The 23738-nt window shown below is 39.9% G+C and overlaps 1 protein-coding gene and 1 non-coding gene across 2 annotated transcripts; one reads left to right on the top strand and one right to left on the bottom strand.

Annotated features, from left to right (window-relative positions):
• Nucleotides 1-1931: 1931 nt before the first annotated feature.
• POLDIP3 (DNA polymerase delta interacting protein 3) lies at nt 1932-16401 on the bottom strand. Its single transcript, XM_015813522.1, has 9 exons — nt 16282-16401; nt 15133-15520; nt 11170-11247; nt 9235-9330; nt 6603-6785; nt 5570-5647; nt 4170-4299; nt 3109-3175; nt 1932-2810 (listed from the first exon to the last, which is right to left on the bottom strand). The coding sequence occupies exons 1-9, from the start codon at nt 16392-16394 to the stop codon at nt 2636-2638; spliced, it is 1308 nt and encodes a 435-aa protein (XP_015669008.1). The 5' UTR covers nt 16395-16401; the 3' UTR covers nt 1932-2635.
• Nucleotides 16402-16728: 327 nt separating this feature from the next.
• LOC114922404 lies at nt 16729-16878 on the top strand. The gene has a single exon (XR_003810399.1). It is a non-coding gene; the product is annotated as a U12 minor spliceosomal RNA (small nuclear RNA).
• The last annotated feature ends 6860 nt before the right edge of the window (nt 16879-23738 follow it).

The raw sequence follows: 23738 nt of genomic DNA, 5'->3' as shown, positions 1-23738 counted from the left end.
TGAAAAGCAATATCTAAGGGTGAAGTTGATTTGCAAATTTAAAGTAAAAATCATCTAAAAGAGTTCCTCATCCATAGGAGAGTACTGAACATACCCACATCCTTAAGTAGACTTATGCTATCAGCTGTTGTTTAGAGGCACACCCAAAATCAAATACTACAAATATCATGTTTTGCATCTTTAAAAAAAGTAGAATATTCTCTGTATAACAAGTACAGTATTTATTCAGAAACATATTACATCATGTCCTCTGGTTAACCTTCTCTGTAACCAACCCCACTGCTGTTAATGAAGGACACACACAAGGAATTGCATTTCTGCACAAAAAAATACCTATTTGTTCAAAAGTACATTTCCCCAGTAAGAGTAAAATTAGTAATCCAGATTAGCAAATTCCATAGGGAACAATGATTCATATCCTGAAGTGATATAATTTGACTGCCACATCCTTGTGAAATTAGACCCAGACACTACAGAATGAAGAACAATTACTGAGCATCAGGCTTACAGTGGAATAAGCTATTATTAAAGGATTTTAGCAACATGGAAATGTTTAAATCTTGCAGTTGAGAGAACAAAAATTCAATGTCTAAGGAGTTATCCAGTGCTATTTCACTGTGTTATCATGGTGGGTTTTTTTAAAGATCTTTTTAATTAACAAAAATTTGTACATCAGGTAAAATTGCACATGGACATAAAATACATCTTTGTTAGTTTTAAATAACTTCTTTCACTGCCCACCCTTCTCTATTTTATGTCAAATAATTCATTTAAGGTGCCCTCACCACTTTTTCATAGAAACAGTGCTACAAGGCAGCAGCAGAATCTTATCCAGAGAAAAGGACTTAAGAGATACAATATATACAAAAGTGTTAACTCCTTAAGAACAGAATGGGCAATGTTTTCTATTGATATTTCAAATAACAGAATAACAGAGTTGGAAGTGACCCTGGAGGTCTTCTATTCCAACCCTACTCAAGCAGAGTAATCCTCAACTGACAACAGTTCATTTAGTGAATGTATGGCATTGAAAAAACTGACTTATGATAGTTTTTCACATTTACAACCGTTCCGGCATCCCCATGGTCACGTGATCAAAATTCAGATGCTTGGCAACTGATTCATATTTATGTTAGGAGTGTCCCGATTGGAGTGTGATCCCATTTTGCAGCCTTCTGATAAGCAAAGTCAATGGAGAAGCCAGATTCACTTAATAACCATGTTAGTAACTTAAGAGCTGCAGTGATTCACTTAACTGTGGCATGGAAGGTCGTAAAATGGGGCAAAACTCACTTAACAAATGTCTCACTTAGCAACAGAAATTTGGGGTTCAATTGTGGTCGTAGGTCAAGGACTACCTGTCCCATTTCAGACAAATGGTTGTCCAATCTCTTCTTTAAAACCTCTAATGTTGAAGCACCCACAACTTCCGGAGGCAAGCCATTTCACTGATTGTTCTAACTGTCAGGAAATTTCTCCTTAATTCTAGGTCAATTCTCTCCTGGATCAGTTTCCATCCATTGCTTCTTGTCCTACCTTCAGGTGCTTTGGAGAACAGCTTGACCTTCTCTTCTTTTTGGCAACCAGAGATATTGGAACACTGTTATTACCAGTATGTCACCCTCTAGTCCTAGTTTTCATATTTAACAATCAACTGCTAAGTGACCAGCTGTTTTGTGGCCTGAGAGACAAATTGCATTGAATTAGCTTATGGACAACTGTTTTAGAGCCAACATCTCAGGAAAACGTAACAAAATAAAGGTCTGACTTGAATTCTATTGACATCAGGGCTACCAGAACTATTTGTGATTCTAAACCATTGCATAAAAACAGCTTGTAGTATCATTATCTATGTTGTACTGTTTAACTGGAAGATATTTTCCTTTGCAGTATAGATCTTATCAAAAATTGGAAAAAATATAAATACTAGATAATGAAGCTAAGTACTTTACTGGCATTCAAACAAATCCAATAGAAAAAGCACTTCTGTGTAACATCCTGAAGATCACAACAATATTCCTCCATCAACATATTAACAACATGAATACATGGCAATGAAAGTAGTGTAGAATATGTTATATACTTATACATATTCTCACTCCTTCATAATCTCTTCCATTAGTTGCTGCATGAACATTTCATTTGCTACTTACTTCCTTTTTACCAATTTTAGAGTAGCATACAGCTATTATCAATGCCTGGGAGTACAGTATTATAGCAAGTCTCTTCCACAGACACAGATACATTGAAATGAAATGTTTATTAATTGTATAAAGCAAAAGGGTCACCATTTTTACTAAAAGAATGAAAGCCACAATAAATGCTTATCACACCTTTAACTAGGTGTACTTTTAACTGGCTGGATACTGCAGTGGGGAGGCAGGTGAAAAAAAGGAAGAGTTATATGGTGATACAGATTTCAGTAGAGAAAGGGGAAATTATTCCATTAGAAATATTGGGACAAAAATTCCAACTATGAAAACAAAACAAACACATTTAGGGGAACACTACTGTACAGGAAAGGTAGCAACTGTAGAAAAACAAAGGTTTGAGTGCAGTCCAACACAACAATTGTGTTCCCATGTCTCCCAATTTTCCACACTCAGTTTACTAGTCCACTTTTGACTGCTACTTTTCAAAGTTTGATTTTGAACTCTGTAGGCTGCACAGTAGCAGAAGTCCCCGAGGATTTGAAGAGTGCCTTCAAGATGGTGTCAGGATCCACTTCGGCTGGGGGATTTGAAGACGTTCCTGTGTTTGTCCGACGTGGTTCAATTTCTTTCTTCACTGAAGGAGTGTCACTCAATCGACTAGGCAAAATTACAAGAAATAACATTATATTTAGCCTCCTTACAGAATATAGACTCAAGCAATAGTATTTTTTTTATATACAAGAATAATGGAAAGAAAAAGGAAGAACAAAATTAGGAGTGCCGGAATCTCCAACACCGAGTGATAATCAGGAATGAAATGGTTGCTATCAATGCTGAACTCAAATAGCTTTTCATATTTTCAGGCTGATAACCTAAGAAAAGCAAAAATTATTTACATCTTACATTTATATTCTGTCTTTAAAGATCTTTAACTTTATGAATGTAATACACTTACAGCAAAATAGGCTGGTCTGATGTGATGACATTTCCATTAATGAAAAGATTACATTTCATTGGTTGTCCTAGTGAGAAAAAAATAACAACATCAAAAGATGCAATGCTTTAAAGTACTGCTACCGCATTTCCCCGAAAATAAGCCCTATCTTGAAAGTAAACCCTACCTTGATTTTTACGCATGTGCCTAATGTAAGCCCTATCCCCAAAATAAGCCCTAGTTAAGAGCCTGAGCAACTGGCGCCCGCACAGTCCGTCTGGTTGTTTGTGGTGCCACCACAAGGTGAGGCAAGATAGGTGGGGGACGGGGCGATGTGCCCCACACCCGCTTACCTCAGGGCCCTCACAGCCAGACCTCCCATGCCCCAATACCTGCATTGCCTTGCGATGGCACCAACAGCCCTGTCCAGCAGTAGCCCGTGTGGCTGCCACCAGCCCACTTCTACAGCTGCTCACCGCTGTGTCAACTGCCGACCTCTGTTTCACTGGCAGAGGCCTCTGCAGGGAAATGGAAGCCGGCAAGTGACGCGCACGTCAACCCAGGGCTTCATTCTCGGCTGCAGAGGCCTTTCCTGAAGGCCTCTGCTGGTGAAATGGAGGCTAGGGTGATGCGCACGAGTGACGGCGAGTGGCCGCAGAAGTGGGCCGGTGGCAGCCACGTGGACTTCTGCTGGATCAGGCTATCAGTGCCGCTGCGCATGGCAAAACAGTGAAAAAAATAAGACATCCCTCGAAAATAAGACCTAATTTCCCCTTTTGGAGGAAAAAAAAATATAAGACCAGGTCTTATTTTCGGATATTAGTGATTATTCTTTCTTTCACTTTTTCCTCACTATATATTTACTGACAGAAGCATTGCTTCCATGATTTTTCTCCTCTTGATAATAAAAAGAAAAATCACTGTTAATTTGAAAAATGCCAACTACAAAAATCTGTAAAATCCTGGCAAAATAGAAATCTTTTTTATTGTTTGACTCTGTTTTCCTGAAAATGTTTAAAGTATTTTGCAAAGCAAGAAAAAAGAAACAAAAGCTCAACCTTTCATATGAAGTTCATACTCACCGTCCAAGCATCTGTTGTTATATTTCTTATATGCAGTGATGGCATCTTCCTTTTTCACAAAGACAACTTCAGCCATCCCAGGGTTCACCAGACGAGCTCGCTTTAGGGCACCACACACACAGAATAATTCCTGAGGAAAAAATTGTTTTGGAATAAAGAATATAGTATTGCCATAGCTTTAAACAAGACAGGATTGTTAAAGCAATATCAGCAAGATACTAGATTTAGATACTACCTAATGCATGTATTTCATTTTAAGACAGTAAACAGAAATATTTGGTACTGAGATGGAAAAGACTGTATCTGCACCATCACATTGGGAAAAAATGGTTCAGAAATGCAACAAATAAAATAATAAATAATACAACACTGCTTTGATGCCTTTATTCCACTTTCTGTGTCCCTCTTAGCAAGCCAGTCATGTAGTCAGGACATAAAGTTCCCTGCTCTACTGTAATTGCTGAGAGTACACAATAATCAAAGACATGTTTTTTCTAAATATGGAGGGAGCAAATATTTGTCTAGCATAATTTAGATATCTCTTCCAGTTTTTGTGTTTATGAAGCCTTATCAGTAAATTAAATTTGTGGTAACAAAACATCTAGTATTGAAGAGTTTCTGCATTATAGCAAAAAAGGTTTATGAGTGAGGTACTACAGCATTGCCTGCACGTTATAAAGGTTCTAGATTCCTTAGATTTTGAAACTACTGTATACTTATATACAGTGTCAAGCTTACAACAAACTGAAGAATTCTAGGCTTTTGTACTTCAGTGTCACATACATAAGGCTTTTCTTGGAACTATTAAATTCGTTCTGGTGTTTAAATTATTGTACATTTGAAGATATCTAAGGGATGAAGGAGATCAGCTTAAGCAGGTTACTTGTTAGCTTTTGATAAAATGTTCCAGTTTCTCAAAAACATGTCCCTTATTGCATTATTTAATGGAAACATTCAGAAAACAGGCTACAGGCACTCCTTGACTTATGACTGTTCATTTAACAACATTTCAAATTTACGATGACCTTGGAAAAAGTGATTTATGCCCTATCCTTGCACTTATACAGTTGCACTAGCCTCACAGTATATGATCACAATTTGGGTGCTTGGCAACCATCTTGCACTTATGCCCAGTTGCAGCATCTTGCTGTCATATGATTGCGATTTGTGACCTTCCCTGCCAGTTTCTGACAATAAGCATCAACTGGGGAAGCTGGATTCACTTAACGACCATGTGATTTGCTTAACAACCATGGTAAAAATGGTCATAAAATCGGGTCCAATCATACGGTGATTTGTATTATGACTGCACCAATCTATAACGGAAATTCTGAATGCAATTGTGATTATAAGTTGAAAATTATGTGTACTCTCAGACTTCAAAAACATACAATACTCACAACAATATCCTCTTCTGTAACACGGGGGTGTAAATTATTCACAGTCATTTTAGTACCCTCTAAAGGACTAAAGGCTGGCTATAATAAAAATAAGGCAAACATCAGCAATAAATAGAAGAAACATCAATGATGTAATAATGCACATAAGCAAAGTGAAAATTTAAAATCTAGTTAAATTTCTACTATTTTCAGAATGCAGGTAGTCCTTGACTTACAACCATTTGTTTAGTGATCGAAGTTACAACGGCATTGAAATAAGTGATTTATGACTTTTTTCACATGTCCGTTGTAGCATCCCCATAGTCATATGATCAAAATTCAGTTGCTTGGCAACTGGCACATATTTATGACAGGTGCAATGCCCCGGGGTCATGTGACGACCTTTTGTAACTTTCTGACAAGCAAAGTCAATGGGGAAGCCAAGTTCATTTAATAACCATGTTACTAACTTAAGAACTGCGATGAGTCAGTGATTCACTTAACAACTTTGGCAAAAAGGTCGTAAAATGGGGCAAAATTCAGTTAATAACCATTTTGCTTAACGACAGAAATTTCAGGATCAACTGTGGTCAAAAGTTGAGGACTACCTGTATTCCCCCTAACTAATATCCAACCACCATATAATGCATATTCAGACAGCAAAAATTTATACTGGATTCCACAAATAGCTCATGTTATATACAATTCTGCACTTTGGTTGGGGTGAGGGAGAGCACATTCATAATTGTGAACCACACACACTCCACGTGGCATGAAGGAAACTGCCATGTCAAAAAATGGAGCAAGACAAAAACTAAACGCAATTTAATTTAATTTAAACACAATTCAGCAAAATTAATATAGTTCTCCAGAATTATCTGGAAACAGTACCCTGGAGGTGCTTTGGTGACTGTAGCCTCATGTTTGCATCTCTGTACTTGGGAAAAGCACAGAATATCTGTTCATCTCATTTTAGAGTAAAATTAATTTTAAAAGAATTTTACAATTCTATGGACAGCACACAAAGACATCCCCTCCCCCCTCTCCAGCTCACCTCGACCACTGTAGGCTCTTTAGGGGGTTCTTCCTTGGTCAATAAGGTTCTAGACATGTTTGTGAGGGCCTTTGTTCGGATGGGGGAAGGAGGGACCGGGGGGGCTGTATATGCATCATTCTGGACAACTTTTGTAAGAGGGACTGTCTTTGAGAGAGAAAACTTGTTGCCGCTGTGTCCAGCCTGCACAAACAAAACATAAAATATTGGAAATGCCAGAAGCAATTTTTTATTTTTTTTCCCCAAAGACCAAAAGCCAAATAGTACTACATAGCAAGATCTCCCATGTCAGATAATTTAGCTGCAGGAACAAACTCATGTGGGCTAGACAAGAATTATAGCTGTTGAGTTAAACTAACCCACTAAAATATTTCCTTTAGTTTGCATCTAACAAGGACCTGCTGGCTGGAGTTTTAGACTGTACTGAAAACTGAAACATTTCATGTTTTTTTAAAGTAAAGATTTAATTTTATCACACTATTATACTTTAGTTTTTCTAAAAATGTCACACACCAGAGTAAGCTTAATGAAATACACTGCCTCTATCAAATTTAGAATATATTTTTTAAAATCACATAGTTCCAGATACTATTAATGAAAACAAAATATTTATATAATGGCAATACTAAGTATATTATAGGAGGCATTTCAAATAATTCCTGTGATATAATAATAGGATAGGCAGAGGATAACAAAAAAGTACAAAATGTCTGAGCAAAGTATAGTAATTAAAAGTGAAAATTTTCAAATATTTCTCATTTTTCAGATATATTTGAAACAAGAAAATAACAATATTGCAACAAAAATCAATAAGCTCCATCTTTCTTGAAAATTGGTCTACAAAATAGTCTTAAGACTTACTTTAACTTTAATGATTGGTTTTGTCAAATTACCACCACTATTTTCACAGAAGCCTGAAAAAGGTTGGGCTAGTTTAATAAATAACAGAGAGATGCTATGCTTACACAGGGACCAAGCAATTCTTTGGATTTATTTTCAAGGTGCTGCACAGTCTTATTATACCAGCAAGCCAAAGATTTACACATCATATTAAGGCACAATATGGTTTGTTTGAATTTCAGATAATATGTTTGTGAAACCAGCTACTTATGATTTAATAAAAGTTAGCTAAATACACCGCCACTGAATAAATGTTCAAACCAGATGTTAGTGTGGTTTTAATCAAGCAGAAGAAATCTCTTATGTTTTATTCCTTTCTAAAAATTTAGCATACAGTGTGGGACCGGATTTACCCATTTAAATCTGCTTATTCTCATTCATAAAACTCTGAATACTTTTGAAGAATTTTCCCCCCCTACCATCTATTAATAGAACACTGAATTCTAATATGATATTATTCATCCAGAAAATATATTTTAATTATATGTTCTAATAAACATCATTTTCCCTCCTACCGATTCTCTTTATCACAAAATTCAATTATATATTCTAAAACTAGAGCAGGAATCTTTCTGGATTACTGCATGCAATTTTGTTACACAGCTTTAGAGCTAAAATAATAAAAACAAACATGAATGAGGATACTGGAAGGATGAGATAATCTACTCCCTGGTATCATATTTTGATCTTTGAATTTGATTTTTTTCCCTGATGTCCTGTAGTTATTCTTGCCATTTGATTGTTCTTTTATTTGTTTTAATTCTATTATTTTAATCTTTATGTAAGCCATCTAGAGTTACATCAGCGATTGAGGTGGCATACAAGTAGGTAGGTAGATAAATAGAATAGTAAGCAAACAAAATGACTTAAGCACAGATCACTAATTTTGATTGAAATCCACAACCAACAATAATTCCTTTAAGGCAACCAATACTGCTGTTAAGTATGCTTTTTTAAATTATAGCTTCTTTTACCCTGAACAGAATTAAGTGACAATTGACTAATTAGATTGAATATGGACACTGAGACTTCCTTTCATGCTTTTAACTTATTTTGAAGGACCTTTGGCCATATGTATTTCATAAAATATGGCTTTTAAGGTAAATAATAAAAGCATTTGTACTCTAGTTCAGCAAAGAATGATGAGTTCCTTTCTGCACTTTTAACTGATAAGAGATAAAAATGAAGCAACATTTTTTAGAGATTGTTCTGTAATTGATCTGCAATATACCTTCCATTGTTTTATCAAAATATATTGACTGGGCTCTTGCATGATATTAACTTATATCGTTTAGTTAGTGGTTTTGTACAATGCATGAGCCTCAACATGATCAAATATTTATAATATGCACTCTTCATCACAAGACAACATCAGAAATTATATCCCAGAACTGTGGTGATTTGATAGTAAAACAAGACTAAATTACCTCTTGGCTCTTTAATTATCTTTCACCAGAATGATAGTTTGCAGTACAATGGAATCTGGACAGATTTCAATTACTAGCTAGTTCAAAAGATGGAAAGACAAATTAATGGCACATTAATTCTATGAGGCTCTACATCTGCCACAGATATAGGTAATTGTCACCTTGTCCTAGAATAGCTGCAAAAAATTGTACAAATCTGAAAGCTGGAACCAGGATGTCCATCCAATATGAATAGAGAGAAAGCATGTTTATCTGTATATGTCCACTAAAGGCAGAAAAGAAAGATTACAAAACCAGATCCTTACTGCATTGTTCAGGAAGCTATTTGTTGCTGTGATTTTCATCTGTTTGTTGGGAAAGGGAGGTACAGTTTCATCATCATCCTCTGTATCGTATAGGCACTAAAACAGAAGATATGTTGATATATTTTTAATGAAAATAATTAATTGTATATTTCTCACTGTAGCTGCAAAATCGATATTTTAAAGAGACGGGGTTGGTGTTGAAGTAACAGCTAACCTCAACAAGTAAGCTGTTATAGATTTCAATTCTGCTTCTAGCTATCAAGAATATGTATGTAGTGATCTTTTTAAACATACTGTATATGCCAGTGATGGCAAACCTTTTAGAGATCGAGTGCCCAAAAACTGGCCCCGCCCCGCTCCACACCCCTTTCCGCTCTGCCCCCATTCCCCGCCCCGCCTGCCCACAGGACCACTCACCGCCTCCAGGGCCCGCCGCAGATTGCCCAGGCAGCCCAGCAGCACTATGGCGGCCACACCCTCTGCCCGTGCCCTGCAGCATCAACTGCATGATGGGGTGTGAGGGCAGAGTCTTGTCTACGCTGCCTGGCTGCCATCTCCTAGGCTGCGCTGCTCCATTTGGGCCACGCTCGAGGGCGAGTCTCCTTCAGAGGGACTGCTGGAGAGGAGGGGGTCACGGGGGGAGGCAAGGTTGGGGCAAGGGCACGTGTGCCCACAGAGAGGGCTCTGAGTGCTGCCTCTGGCACCCGTGCCATAGGTTCGCCACCACTGGTATGACACAAATTAACCATGCTATGACACAAATTAACCATTTTTTCTTAGCACAATACTTCTTAGAGGTGAAACAGACACGAAGATATCACAATTCTGAAGAAATCTGTGCAGCATTTGAGGGCTATTTTAATACAGAAATATAAACTTTTCCATGCATGTATTGCTTGCTTATTGAAATGCTTCAAAACTGTTCAATCAGGTAATATCAAAAACTGTTCAGAAACCCAGGAAAACTTGACAATACAGTGAAACAGAAGATGCTCATTTATGCTATAATTCATTTTAAGTGACAAACTGATTATTATATTAATTGGACTTTTACATTTATGATGTGTGGTTTTTGAAATGATAGGTAATGGAACAGGAGTGTTTATGAACAGGACTGGAACCACAATACAGGTGGGGAGGGGGGAAATCCAACCTTTACTTTTCTACTGATTACAAGAAACATTTCATAATTCAGATATTGCTCTTTGCAGCCAATTTGAGTTTTCCATTCAATGAAAATAATGTTGAAGGTTGAACTACTTCTTACAGTTTTTCACTAACTATGGATTCTATGCAACATTCTGCTCTACATAGTATTTTAAATTCTCAAAAATATAGGCTTACATTCTCAAAAACAAGTACATTAAATGCAAAGGTATTTATTTACTTGGGGTCAAGTCTTTTCAATACTTAACTAAGCATTATTTTGTGAAATGATAGCAGTTAAACCAAAGACAACCAAAGTAGCTATGTCAATATTTCCATTTTATCTCGGCCGATTAGGTACTACTGATAAGTATCACAATAGATGGGCAGGCAGAATGAAGAATGACAATATTTAAGAGTTTGATGGTACGTATTGCCAACCCTTATCCCAGGAAAGTCTGGGCAAGAAAAATTTCATAGTATGGAAGTTACCATACAGAAAGCTTGTCATTTCACCCATATCCCATCAATCTCATGAAGAGGGGGAACCTTTGCCAGCAATCTTGATGAATGGATTGGAACATCAGATTTGGCTTTGCCAAGCCATTTCCTGATATATCCTAATAGCTTCCCTAACATTGCAAAACTAAAGATACCACACAGCTGAGGAGCACAGATTTATAATGAATAATCCCAAAGAAGATGCTTCCAATGATTTGTCAACATTGTACGCATAGTAGCAAAATATATACAAGTAGGTTGAACTGAGAGTTACATAAAGACACACACCTGTTTGGGGGTGTGATTATTCACAATGTTGACCTTCATACCTGCAGAATGAGCATGCGATGGAATTGTAGCCTTCTGCTGTTTATTGGGGTAGAAGATGAAAAAGATAAAATCAGCATTAATTAATTCAAGGAAGATTACAAAAATATGAATTGTTATTCTTTAGTGCTTCTACCATAATAACAAAGAAACCGATTACTTATTTACCCAATTTTTGAAGCCTTCAACTGCATTATTCTACAATCTCTTCCACTAACTGTAATAAAAAGCTTTTTAATGTGACATAGAAATTAAGCAAATAATATTGTACTATTAAACACGAAAGCATAATTGCAGGAACGGCTTTGTCCCATAATTGTGTTCTGCTTCCAAACTATTTGTAAAGGTTCTCAGAGAAGGCACAATGCTTTATAGAATCATTACCCCAAGCTTTCTGACTTTTATTTAGATATTTGGAATGAGCCTGATTTTATTTGTGAAAGAACAAAACTCTGGAAAAATCACTGTACTTTTTACTGTAAGGCAAGCTTATTAAAAGTAATTGACTGGTTTTAAAAACAAATTCTACAGTCAGAACTCAAGATATTTACCATGATCAATCAGCCTCTGGAGCAGGCTGATGCTTCTGCCCTAGAATGGAACTTAAAAAGCAAAGGGAATTCTTGGAATTTGTTTGACTCCACATTTTTAAGTTGACAATTTATAGATTACAACTGAACAAAGAAGGAAGAACTGGATGACATTTTAACATGTTGTAGAGTGCCCTAAGCTTGAGTACCTGGCACAGAGACAAGGAAGATTGGGAAGCTTCTAGCATGAAACTGGAGAAGAAAGTCAAAAGGGCTAAGCTAATTCCTTCTTCTCCTGATGGCAAATAAGACAGAATATTACCTTTGGGATGTTAAGATATCTTTCCAAGAATTTCAATATGTATGTATATGCATATGCTATCAGTTCTGTGTGCACAATATACCACTGTTCCTATGGGAAAACTGAAAATTACTGAATAATATAGCTTTGTGAGACAAGATGGCAGGGCTGATACATTTGTATCACTCTGCCATCTTCATGAGTAGTGCAATTCTAATATTTAGAGAGTACCTTTTCTCTTCAAGAGATCTTTCTTCCCTTTTCTCTTTTATGGTGTGCTTAATGAAGTAAACAGAATCATCAAATGGCATCTTATATCAAACTCACAAAAAAAGCTGCCTTAGTGAGTGATAACATCTAGCCTATCTTGGTTGATTGTAGGAAATAAACAGAGTTGGTTCTGATCAAAGTTGTCAAAGGGGAAAATCTGGGAATTGCAAACCTATCAGCTAGACTTTTAAAAAGACAGTACTTCCGTGTACTGTCAAAAAACTGCATAGTAACAATCACCAGGAGCCTAGTTCAACTCAAGGAATCTTACTTTTTTTTAAATGAAGCACTGCTTTGTTTACTCAAGATATAACATAAATCAATGCTTTATATAAATTTTCATATAATCATAAGGGTATGAACTTGATGTTCTCTAGATACTGCTCATACTATCTTGATAAGAACTGAAGCCCCAAACAGCTATACAGCATCAAGTTTCCCCTCTTGCTGAAATTTATACAAGAGGAAAATACAGGAAAGATTACAAATTTGTCATATAAATAATGCAGTTCTATATAATTCATATTAAGTTCTTAGAGGTAAGTAAAATAAATATGTTATAAACCTAACTGCAGTAGTATTTCCCATACACCTGGAACACTGCATTAAGAAAAATATTATTTTACTATGGTGAATGAAACAGGAAGTTCCTCATATTTGATCTAGAGAAAAGATGGCTAGATGTCTTACATGCATTGATTTCTCCTATCATTACAAAAATGTTGCCACTATATGTTCAGAATTGGAGAGTGTCAGCCTCACTCATCTGTTAAGAAAACAACCTTAACAGTTCACACAGATACAATTTACAAAATATTGATGTCCTGGTCTTAAGTAGTTGAGAGATAAATCGGGTTCTAATCAAAAACCAGGAATAGCCAACATCCCCGAAGACAAGCTCAGGATCCAAAAAGATCTTGACAAACTTGAACAATGGGGCCCTATCCAACAAAATGATTTTTATGTGGAGAAAAGCAAAGTTTTACATTTAGGCAGGAAAAATTGAAGGTATAAGTACAGATTAGGCGAGATCTGGCTGAAAAACAGCAACTGTGAGAGGGACCTTGGAGTCCTAGTGGACGATCACTTAACCATGAACCAGCAGTGTGCAGCAGCAGCCAAAAAAGCTAATATACAATCCTGGGTTGTATAAACAGAGGGACAGAATCAAGATCACACGAAGTATTAGTACCGCTTTATAAAACCCTATTAAGACCACATCTGGAATACTGCAGCCAATTTTGATCACCATACTACAAAAAAGATGTTGAGAGTTTGGAAAAAGTTTAGAGAAGAGCAACTAAGATGATCAAAGGCCTGGAGACTAAAACATAGGAAGAATGGCTGCAGGACTTGGGTTTGGCTAGTCTAGAGAAAAGAAGAAACAGGGTTGACATGATAGCAGTATTCCAGTATTTGAGGGGCTGCCACAAAGAAGAGGGAGTCACATTATTCACCAAAGCACCAGAGGGCAGGACGAGAAACAGTGGTTGGAAACTGATCAAAGAGAGAAGCAACCTAGAATTAAGGAGCAACTTCCTAACAGTGAGGACAATTAACCAGTGGAACAGCTTGCCTTCAGAAATTGTGAGCGCTCCATCCCTAGAGGTTTTTAAGAAGAGACTGAACAGTCACTTGTCTGAGATGGTATAGGTTCTCCTGCTTGAGCCGGGGGGGGGGGGGGGGGGGGGGGGGGGCGGCTGGACTAGAAGACTTCCAAGTTTCTGTTCTATTCATTGCTGAGGCTTCTGTGACCTTATCCTATTATTTTCTGATAAATCTGGACCTGTTTCAGTCTGGCTTCAGGCCAGTGTATAGTATAGAGACAATGTTGGACACACTTGCTGATGGGAGTGGTGCATCCATCCTAATTCTCCTTAATCTCCCAGCGGCTTTTGAATTTGTTGACCATAGTATCCTTCTGGATTGTGAGGATCAGAAGTGAGAGGCACTGGGCTCCAGTTGTTCACTCCTTTTTCAGGCTGGTTCTAGTCAGTATTGATGGAGGAGGGGAGAATGCCTTAGGGTTCATGCCCTTTCTCCTGTTCAACAGTACATGAAACCACTGAGAGAGGTCATCGGCTGTCAGTTCAGGGTACAGTTCTTCATTTAAAACCCAAGTGGCACAGGTGAAGCTGTCAATGCAGCTGCAGAAGTAGTAATGGGTGCATTTTGATATGCCCAAGTGTCACCATTGCAAACAAGCTGCATTGGCTGTCAGTTATCTTGAGAATGCAATTCAAGGTTCTGGTTATTACCAAAAAATCCCTGTATGGCACAAGTCCTGGATACCTGGATGGCCACTTATCTCCAATAATTTGTGCCTGCCAAGTGTGTTCCAGTAGAGTGGGTGCATTCCCCCCATTTAATTATGCCATGTTGTGGGATCTAGGAAGCATGCCTTCTCTGTTGTGGCCTACACATTCTGGAACAAAATCCATCCAGAGATAAGGAACCCTCCCTCCTAGGGTTTAACAAAGGATTGAAAACCTGGCTTGGATTCTGGGGTTGATGTTTGTCATTGTTTAACATCCCTATTTTGTTTTGTGGGTTGTTAGAAGTGTTTCAGTCTGAGCTGCCTATTAATGTTGTTTCTCACTGTTTTGTTTTGTACACCAGCCAAGTCCACTGGAGTTGGGTGGCCAATAAATTTAAATGAATGAAATAATAAAATCTTGTTATAAAGAATTCTGGGAGATTCATTTGAAATGAACTGTCAAGAGTTTGACATAAATCGCATTGTTACTTTCATCAATATTTTTCTTTGAAAAACAAAGTCATTTCTCCTGAAATCAGAAAAACAAAGTGAATTAGCAATCTTACTTGTATTGTTTTTGTGATCTTTACAGCAGGAGATACTGTTTCCACAACGGTGTTCATAGGGACTGCAACTGGAGCACTTCTTTTCAAACTAATTTTCTCTCTAGCATCAATAACTTTGGTCACCTTTTCTACACTCTGTTGTTTCCGGGAGTTTAGCATCTCTCGGGCATCTTGAACTTTCCCTTTGATTTTGAACCTTGCGTCTTTCTGAAGCAGTTTCTCCCTGGCATCTTTCACACCAATTTTGTGCCTAGCATCAGTAATACCAATCTTTTGACGTGCATCAAATGTCTGCTGAAACCCGACACTGGTTGATGATCTGCTTAAAAAGGTTTGCTGGCTTCCAATTCGAGATCTAATGCCTCCAAAGACCGGCCTCATGTTCAGTCTGAAAGAGAAATGCCACATACTAACTAAAGCTTTTTTTAAAAAAAAAAATCAATCAAATACTTACAATTCACCATAGAAGGCTTAATAGATAACAGATTTATAGTTCTTAATGAAAACGTAGCATTTTGGTTTTGCCCACAATTCCAAGAAGTCTCTGAAACCGGTTTATGGTGTAAATGACATAGCCTATGTGCAGTGTAGCTTTTCCAGAGATGCACTTTTTGGATAATATGTCAGTAAAATATTTTTAGATACTTCTACACACTTTTTTGCATTACATAGAACCAAGAGCCCCAGTCCAAAAAGGAAAAAAAAACAGACGGAAACCCAGAGAAGCTACAGTGCTTAAAAGATGGAGCTAATGGAAACCACTTCTTGAAACGGGGCAACTGCTGGATACCCTGGGGCTGGGGGAGACCCTTGAAAAGCAACCTACTCAGCCCTCACCTACAGCATGCTGCTTTTGCTACCTGCGTCCCGTGCCCCTCTCGCCCGGAGACCCGCTGGCGCTGCCTTCCTGCCACCCGACACCCCCGCACTACTCACGGTGGGTCAACAGAACCGAACTCTCTAGCTGGTAACGACTGACAAAACGATAAACCAATCAGAAGACAGGATGTCGCTCTGGGCGGGCCTTCCCTCCCGGACACAGTACGGATCTTTTCTGCGTGCTGCGCTGGGGAGTGGGAAGCTGACCGTCGTCAACGCTGAGTTCCATCCGCGTAGTTTCTCTGCAGGCTGATGGTTCTTTCAACTCACCTCCCTTTTGTATTGACACTAACGCCGCGCTTCTTGATCAGTTCATCCAAAGATAAGTCCGCCATATTTTCTCTAGGCCGGGAGAAAAGTCGCAGCGACCGACTCCCGGACATGAGATACAACTACTTCCGGTCTCACACTTACACCCGTTTGTTTCGGCTTCTCGCGGCTTTAGACAAATCACGCGTAATAAGGAATTGGAGATTTCGCGGGGGCTAGCTTCCCATAACCCAAAGCGACAACCATTTTAATTTGCATATATAAAATGAGATATTAGATACATATTTCTTCCAGATTCTAAAACATTTGGCTTATATTAGCGAGTGAGCGGGTAAACAGTAAAGATTTAAACTGTTATATTCTTTTTTTTCTTTCGCCTTATACAGTTCACCCTCCTGTGAAACGACTCTGTTGTCAATCACCTTTCCTGCTCTAGCTGAAATCAGTATGCCTTAAACTTATGAGTAAGGAAAATAACGATTCGGGGTGACGCCCGGGTCCTCACTACCAATGTGAGAGGAATTTTTGAGCGGGTACAGGTTGTCCCAAAGGTGACCCGCCTACTTAGCGGGATGCCTGGGTGTTCTGATCTGCCCGACTCTCTATTGTAAAAAAGAGATGTGTGCATTTTGTGGTTAAAATGGGGATATCTCGTATGAAAGTTTGGTATTTAAACTTTTGCTCTTGCTGATTTTGTACAATACTAAACTGCCTTAATATGGAAATGTTCTCATTGCGTTAAGGATGCAGCTTAAGTTATAGGGCAGTCGTGGCGAACCCAAAATCCACTTATGCATTGTCGGGTGCTCGGTGGGTGTGGCCCATCGGGTGGGTGTGGCTGCAGTGGTAACAGCAGACTGGGGGGGACTAAAAAGTTCAATCAATCAATTCCAACTTTGCAAGAAGTTGAAATTGACTGATTCATTGAACCTTTTTTTTTGTACACGGTGGTGGAGGCCTAAAACGAAAAGGTTTTATAAAACCCAGCTGAAGGCCTAGGACTGGGGCGAGGGCTCTGAGTGCCGCCTCTGGCACCCGTGCCATAGGTTCGCCACCACTGTTATAGGGATACAGGCCAACCAATCTTCTCCCTTTGCCCATGTCATCCCAACTTAAATCCTTTATCAGCCCACCCATTTTCTGCATCTGATAAAGGGAGCCTGCAGCTGAATAAAGTGTGTGCCTTTTAATAATATTTTAGCTGGAAAAGATGCTACCCACGCTCCTTCCGATTTCTTGCCACCATAGACGAGCATGGCTCTACTCTTATGAAATTCACTAGTGCTTCAAGGACCAACCAGGCCCTACTGAGAAACGCTCAGGTCTGCTGGTATTGGGCATGGTGAGCGGTAGGAATTGGAGCATGAAGAACATTTAATTAATTTAGTTTAACGAAGAGGACGAGGGGGGACATGATAGCAGTGATCCAATATCTCAGGGGCTGCCACAAAGAAGAGGGAGTCAAGCTATTCTCCAAAGCACCTGAGGGCAGGACAAGCAGCAACGGATGGAAATGAATCAAGGAGAGAAGCAACCTAGAACTAAGGAGAAACTTCCTGACAGTTAGAACAATTAACCAGTGGAACGACCTGCCTCCAGAAGCGGTGAATGCTCCAACATTGGAGGTTTTTAAGAAGAGACTGGACAGCTATTTGTCTGAAATGGTATAGGGTTTCCTGCCTGAGCGGGGGGTTGGACTAGATGACCTCTAAGGTCCCTTCCAACTTTATTATTATTATTAATTACTATTATTACTATTATTACTATTATTACTATTATTTACCATTCTCTAATTATTGTATACCATCAGTAATAAATATATGAGCCCAGTTGAAGTTATTTACCCTTAAATCTTTTTGGTATAACTTTCTCTCCAATATAGATTGTGTATATACATTGAAATCATAGAAAATATTTGTAGCTTGGGTTTTAGATTTTGGTTGTGGTTCTCCAAGCTTATTTTAATATTTCTGAATGTTTCATTACCAATTTAGGTAACATCAGCAGCAGGATTTTGTCCTATTCTCTTTAGCTCATAAATGTCTTGTGTGGTCAGTTGTTTGGAGCTATATTTGAATTCCAAGCACCTAATTGGTTCTCTTGTTGATTGGCACTTTGTGTATATACGTATACTTAACTGTGTAATCTTAGTCAACAAGCGATGACTCCTAATATTTCACTGTTTAACATATGCCATATTTTAGCAAAATTCAGTTCACGTCAATTCTCTACTATAGTTTGCTCATTCTATTTAACAAGGCTTCATGGGGTTGAATAGTTAATAAATCTTCATAATTAATTTGAAAGGGAGGAAAAAGGGTAAAACCAAAAGAGGTCTCAAGTGCTGCTCATAGCAAAATATTACTTGGTTCCCTCTACATATAAGCAAATAACCAGGAAGAGTATTTATACTTTGCATTTTCTTGCTGGCATTGGTACCTAAAACAGCACGGAGGAAAGCTTTTAAGTCACCAAGCCTCAAGTGTTAGAATTATGTCACTTTTGCTATTATAACTGTAGCTACTATAACCCCCCCCCCCCTTCCTGGCAAGGCTTTTCTTTGCTCATAAGAAGTAAAACGAAATTTTTTTCCACATTTTAGGATAATCTTACTATATATGCTACAACTCATGCTTCACCTTTTATGAGTGTTAAAGCAAACCAGCAGTTCAATTAAACAAAGCACAACTGACAAATAGAAAGGGGAGGTGAGAGATTTGGAAAATGAAAGGACATTGATCAAAAAATTAACACGCTCTTTGAAATTTAACTTAAAAAATGAATTCAGTGAAACTATGATTTAAAAATTCAAATAAACAAAGATAAATATTTAGATCATTTTCTGCAATTGGAAAAGGCAGTTGGTAGTTTTTGTCCAATATATAAAGTCAGAATCATATAATTCCCCAGAATTAAAAAGGCAAGGTTGGAAACATGTATGGAATGTTGGCTGACATGAAAAAAATGCAATGAAAAGTTGTCTAAGGAAAGTTAAAAAATCTCATCCTAACATCTGGTGAGGGATAGATATAAGGTGAGATTAAAGAGCATCAACATTACTATTAATTAGAAGCCATTCTAAAGTATTTTATCAGATTTTGAGTAAAAAAAATACTATTGGATTGTTATTTTAAGTCTTTCTGTATTTATGCAGTCCTTTCAAGCTTTCCAAACTTCCAGCCATTCTATAAAAAAGCTTCCAGTCCTTTCAAACTTCCAGCCATTCTATAAAAAAGCTACAAGGTACATAATTTCAAAATCGACTGAAGTCAGGAATTGTTTGACTATATGAAAAATACTTTTGACATGCAGCTAATTCAAGCAGTGATTATTGAAACATTCCAAAATAAGTTATTTTACATTTCCCTTTTACATTTCCCTCTCTAAAGTAACATGAAACATATCCTGAAGGCAAATTATTGTGAAAATGAATAGATTTTTCTCATCTTTTTAATAGTAGAGCCCACGATCATTCAAGGAAACTGAATGATAGAATATTTAGAAACAGGTATTGTATGAATGTTCTCTTTTTAAACTTTCAAAGATTATAAGAATATGCAATACAAGGTTATCAAAAGCTATTCTGGAATAGTGTCAGTATATTTCCAGAAGAGCTTTTCAAACCTGACATATGAAATTATGTATATGTAATATGCAAATAATGTGTTCCTGATATACAGAAAACTAATTCATTAGTATGTATCTTGTATATGGTCAAATTTAGCTTACATCTTAAACAAAATGTATCCAAACAAAACACTGATATCATTTGCTACCTACTAAATTCAGAAAACAAAGATTTAAACAAAAAGGAGCACTCAATTATTAATTGAACCAAGTAGCAATCCCAGTTTAAGGAATTTGTTTTAAAGTTTTTAAATACTCTACACAAATTTCTTAAAGAGCTTTTGAATAAATAAAATTTAAAAAAAAAGTCAGTCATGAGTTAAGAAGCAAGCTGAACTACCATCACCAAGATCAAAATTACTGTTTCCCAGAAAATAAGCCCTATCCCCATGGTGGTGAACCTGTGGCACGCAAAGCCCTCTCTATGGGCACGCGCGCCGTCGCCCCGTGTGCAAAAAAAAAAAAGGTTCAATCAATTTCAACTTCTCGCGGGAAAGAAAAACATCTCGCAAAGTTGGAATTGCTTGATTGAACTTTATTTTTGGTCCCACACAGCGTCGGAGGAAGTGACACATCAGAGCTGGAAAAAAGGTCCTGTGTGAGGGTGGGGGGAGCGGCAGGAGTAGGGCACTCCATGTGAGGGGTGGGGCGGGACCTGTTGCTTCCCTCCCCGCCAGACACCTGCCGAAGCCGTGCAGGGTAAGATTGCCACCCCTGCCCCCGCCCAGATGCCCTCACCTCCCCCAAGCGTTTTTTTACTTAATCTGCCTTTCAGCTGCATTCAGTTTCTCCATTCGCTTCTCAGCCTTCAGCACGTGTTTGTGGGACAAAAAAAAAGTTCCATGAGACTTTTTAACTTCTTGCGAGATCTCACGAGAAATTAGAAAGTCTCATGGAACTTTTTTTTTTTACCGATAGTCCCACAAACAAGTGGCGAAGGCTGAGAAACGGAGAAACGTAATGCAGCTAAAACGCTTGAGAGGAGGGGAGGGCATCTGGACGGGGGCGGCAACCTTACCCTGCATAGTAGCGGGAGGGTTAACAGCGGGGGCGGAGGGGGCAGGAGCTGCGCAAAGCAGACGGAGGGGAGGTCAGGCAGATTGCAGGTGCTGCTGGCGGGAGGCCAATTGCAGGCAAAAGAGGGACAGCCGCACAGGGCAGAGGCACTGCCCGGGGCTGGAGGGGATGCCGGGTAGATTGCGGGGGCTGGTGCAGAGGCCGATTGCAGGCGTGATGGGATAGCCGCGCAGGGCAGAGGCGCTGCCCAGGGCCATTGAAGAGCCGCTGCCACAGTTCTGCCCAGCTCCATTCCAGCCATGGGCAGTGCCTCTGCCCTGCGTGGCTGTTCAGCTCGCACCTGCGATGGGCCTCTGCGCCACCGCTGCAGAAGTCGCGCAATGGGGACATGTATCCGGGCAGCTCAGGCAAGAAGGTGGTGGGCTTCATAGGGCTGGACCCCGGCGCCGAGTCCTCCTGTGATGGGGCCCTGCTGATCGCTGGGTCCGAGGGCGGCGGCGGCAAACGCGGCTCAATCCTCAGCAAGCCGTTTGCCGCCTCCTGCCCAATGCCTCTGCCATGAGGCTGCGGAACAAGCCGGGAAGAGGTAAGAAACCGGGTTGGAGTGCCGGGAGAAGGGCACTCTGTGAGGATTGGATCCAACGCATGTGGAGCTGCTGCCTTGCTTTCCGTGCCATGCCGGGGCTGGACTGGGCACGAAGCATCTTCCCCGCGGACATCGGGAGCGCTCACCCCACCTACCACTCATCTCGGGGCACCTGCCGCCATCCCGTACTCTCCAGCCCATTGCCAGCCAGCCAAGCTTGGGCAGGTGGAGGCCAGAGGGAAGCGAGAGCCATGGCTGCCCGGCTCCTCTGCCTGAGGACGCATGCGGGGAAAGGCGTCGCATGGCTTGGTAAGCCGCGGTCCACCCGGAGGATAGAGGGCTGGCTGGGGATGAGCGCAGGGCTGCCCAGGGGGGGGAATCTGACCAGCCCCAGCCTGGAAGTGGGGGGAAGAGGCTGAGGGAGCCCAAAGGGAGGCATCCCGGCGACGGGCTGGAGAGCACGGGATGGCAGCAGCCACCCCGAGATAAGCGGTAGGTGAGATGGGTGCTCCCGATGTCCACAGGGGAAGAAGCCACGAGGCGGCTCCACACCCAGTCCAGCCCAGTCCCGGCATGGCACGGAAAGCGAGGCAGCAGTCCTATGTGCGTTCCCATGCGTGAACGCACCCCTGCCCTGCCAGGCAAGCGGAGCCGTGGCATCTTCAGAAGAGCACAGGCGGGCAGCGAAAGGCATGAGGAGCCCCTATCCCAGCACAGCCCCTCCCCACTCTCCCCCCCTCGGAAGAGCTGCGGGGCTCAGGAGCCTCCCTCCATGCCCCACACCCGCTGAGCAAGACGCCCTCCTGCCTACTGCCCCACCTGCCAGAGCAACATTGCGCTGGTGACGCCCACCCTGGCCACACTCACCCAGTCTGTCATGATCACCATAGCCATGCCCACCCGGCTATATATAAGTGGGTTTTGGGTTGCACTTTGGGCACTCGGTCTCTAAAAAGTTTGCCACCACTGTCCTATCCCGAAAATAAGTCCTAGCTTGTTATTTACATGTGCACTTAATATAAGCCCTACCCCTTTAAAAAAGCCCTAGTTAAGGCCCTGCCCACTCCGTCCCACCATCTGGTTGCACGAGGTGGGGCGAGGCGCACAAGTAAAAAGCTAGGACGGGGGTGGGAGATGGAGCTGCCCCACACGCCCTGCACCTGCTTACCTCAAAACTACCACAGCCAGGTCTCCCATGCCTCGATACCTGCCTTGTCTTGCGGGGCAGCACCAACAGCCCACGTGGCTGCCGCTGGCCCACTTCTTCTGTGTTGTGCCCCGGCCTCCATTTCACCGGCAAAGGCCTTTAGGAAAGGCCTCTGCAGCCCAGAATGGAGCTCCAGGATGACGCACTCCAGCTTCCATTTCGCCGGTAGAGGCCTTCAGGACAAGTGGCCACAGAAGAAGTAGGCTCGCGGTGGCCATGCGGGCTCCTTCTGGATGGGCCTGTTATTGCCGCCACCGTGAGCCGAGACAAAATAAGACTTAATGCCTCTTTTGGAGGCAAAAAACATATAAGACCGAGTCTTATTTTTGGGGAAACATGGTATTTTTGGAAAGAGGTGATGAAAAAATTGTCTACCTTTTGCTATTAATTCTACAAAATGATACCTTTAACCAATTATATTGTTAGTGAAAAGTTAACTATTCTGCAAGCTCATTTTCGACAGCAATAATATATTGGATGTATTAGTTTGTAAAATATTTTTTTTAGAGACAATCTATTATTTACTTTTACATATACATTTAGACAATGCTGGATTGCGTAATTTTGAAATAAGTGCAAGGCACTATATTCTGAGGAAGGGTATGTATCTCGTACTGAAAATAAAACTTTATATCTACATTTTAAAAATTCCAAAAGTATGCATACTTTCATTTTGTAAATTTAAAATGCAACAATAGCTCTGATTAACATATTAGTTAACTATTAAGATTGATCAACTAAGCATTATTTGACAATAATGAATTTTGTACTTGTCATTTCAAAGAATTTTAAAAACAAAACTTGTTGGGATTAGTTAATCATCTAAGGACAGCAAGGAAAGAACAAAGTTAGTTTACAGGTTTCACTGATATAGTTTTTCTTAACTGAGGAAAAAGTTCATCATTACAAAAGCTATTAAACCATAAAAAAGAAAAGAATCTGAAGCAATTTCAGCTCCAGATTAGATATTAATTTTTTGTGACAAATTAATGGAAGATAATATATCTATACATACTTGGG

The sequence above is a fragment of the Protobothrops mucrosquamatus genome, unplaced genomic scaffold (genome assembly GCF_001527695.2).
Source record: "Protobothrops mucrosquamatus isolate PMUCROS unplaced genomic scaffold, P.Mucros_1.0 scaffold162, whole genome shotgun sequence".
NCBI lineage: Eukaryota > Metazoa > Chordata > Lepidosauria > Squamata > Viperidae > Protobothrops > Protobothrops mucrosquamatus.
Note: the sequence above shows the minus strand (reverse complement) of the source record. Positions and strands in the feature narration are given on the sequence as shown.

Coding starts and splice junctions, on each gene's coding strand:
- POLDIP3 (XM_015813522.1), bottom strand. CDS start 16,394: ATGTCCGGGAGTCGGTCGCTGCGACTTTTCTCCCGGCCTAGAGAAAAT. Junction 5,648..6,602: donor AAGAGCCTACAGTGGTCGAG/GTGAGCTGGAGA, acceptor TTTTTATTATAG/CCAGCCTTTAGTCCTTTAGA. Junction 3,176..4,169: donor TAACAACAGATGCTTGGACG/GTGAGTATGAAC, acceptor TTTTCTCACTAG/GACAACCAATGAAATGTAAT.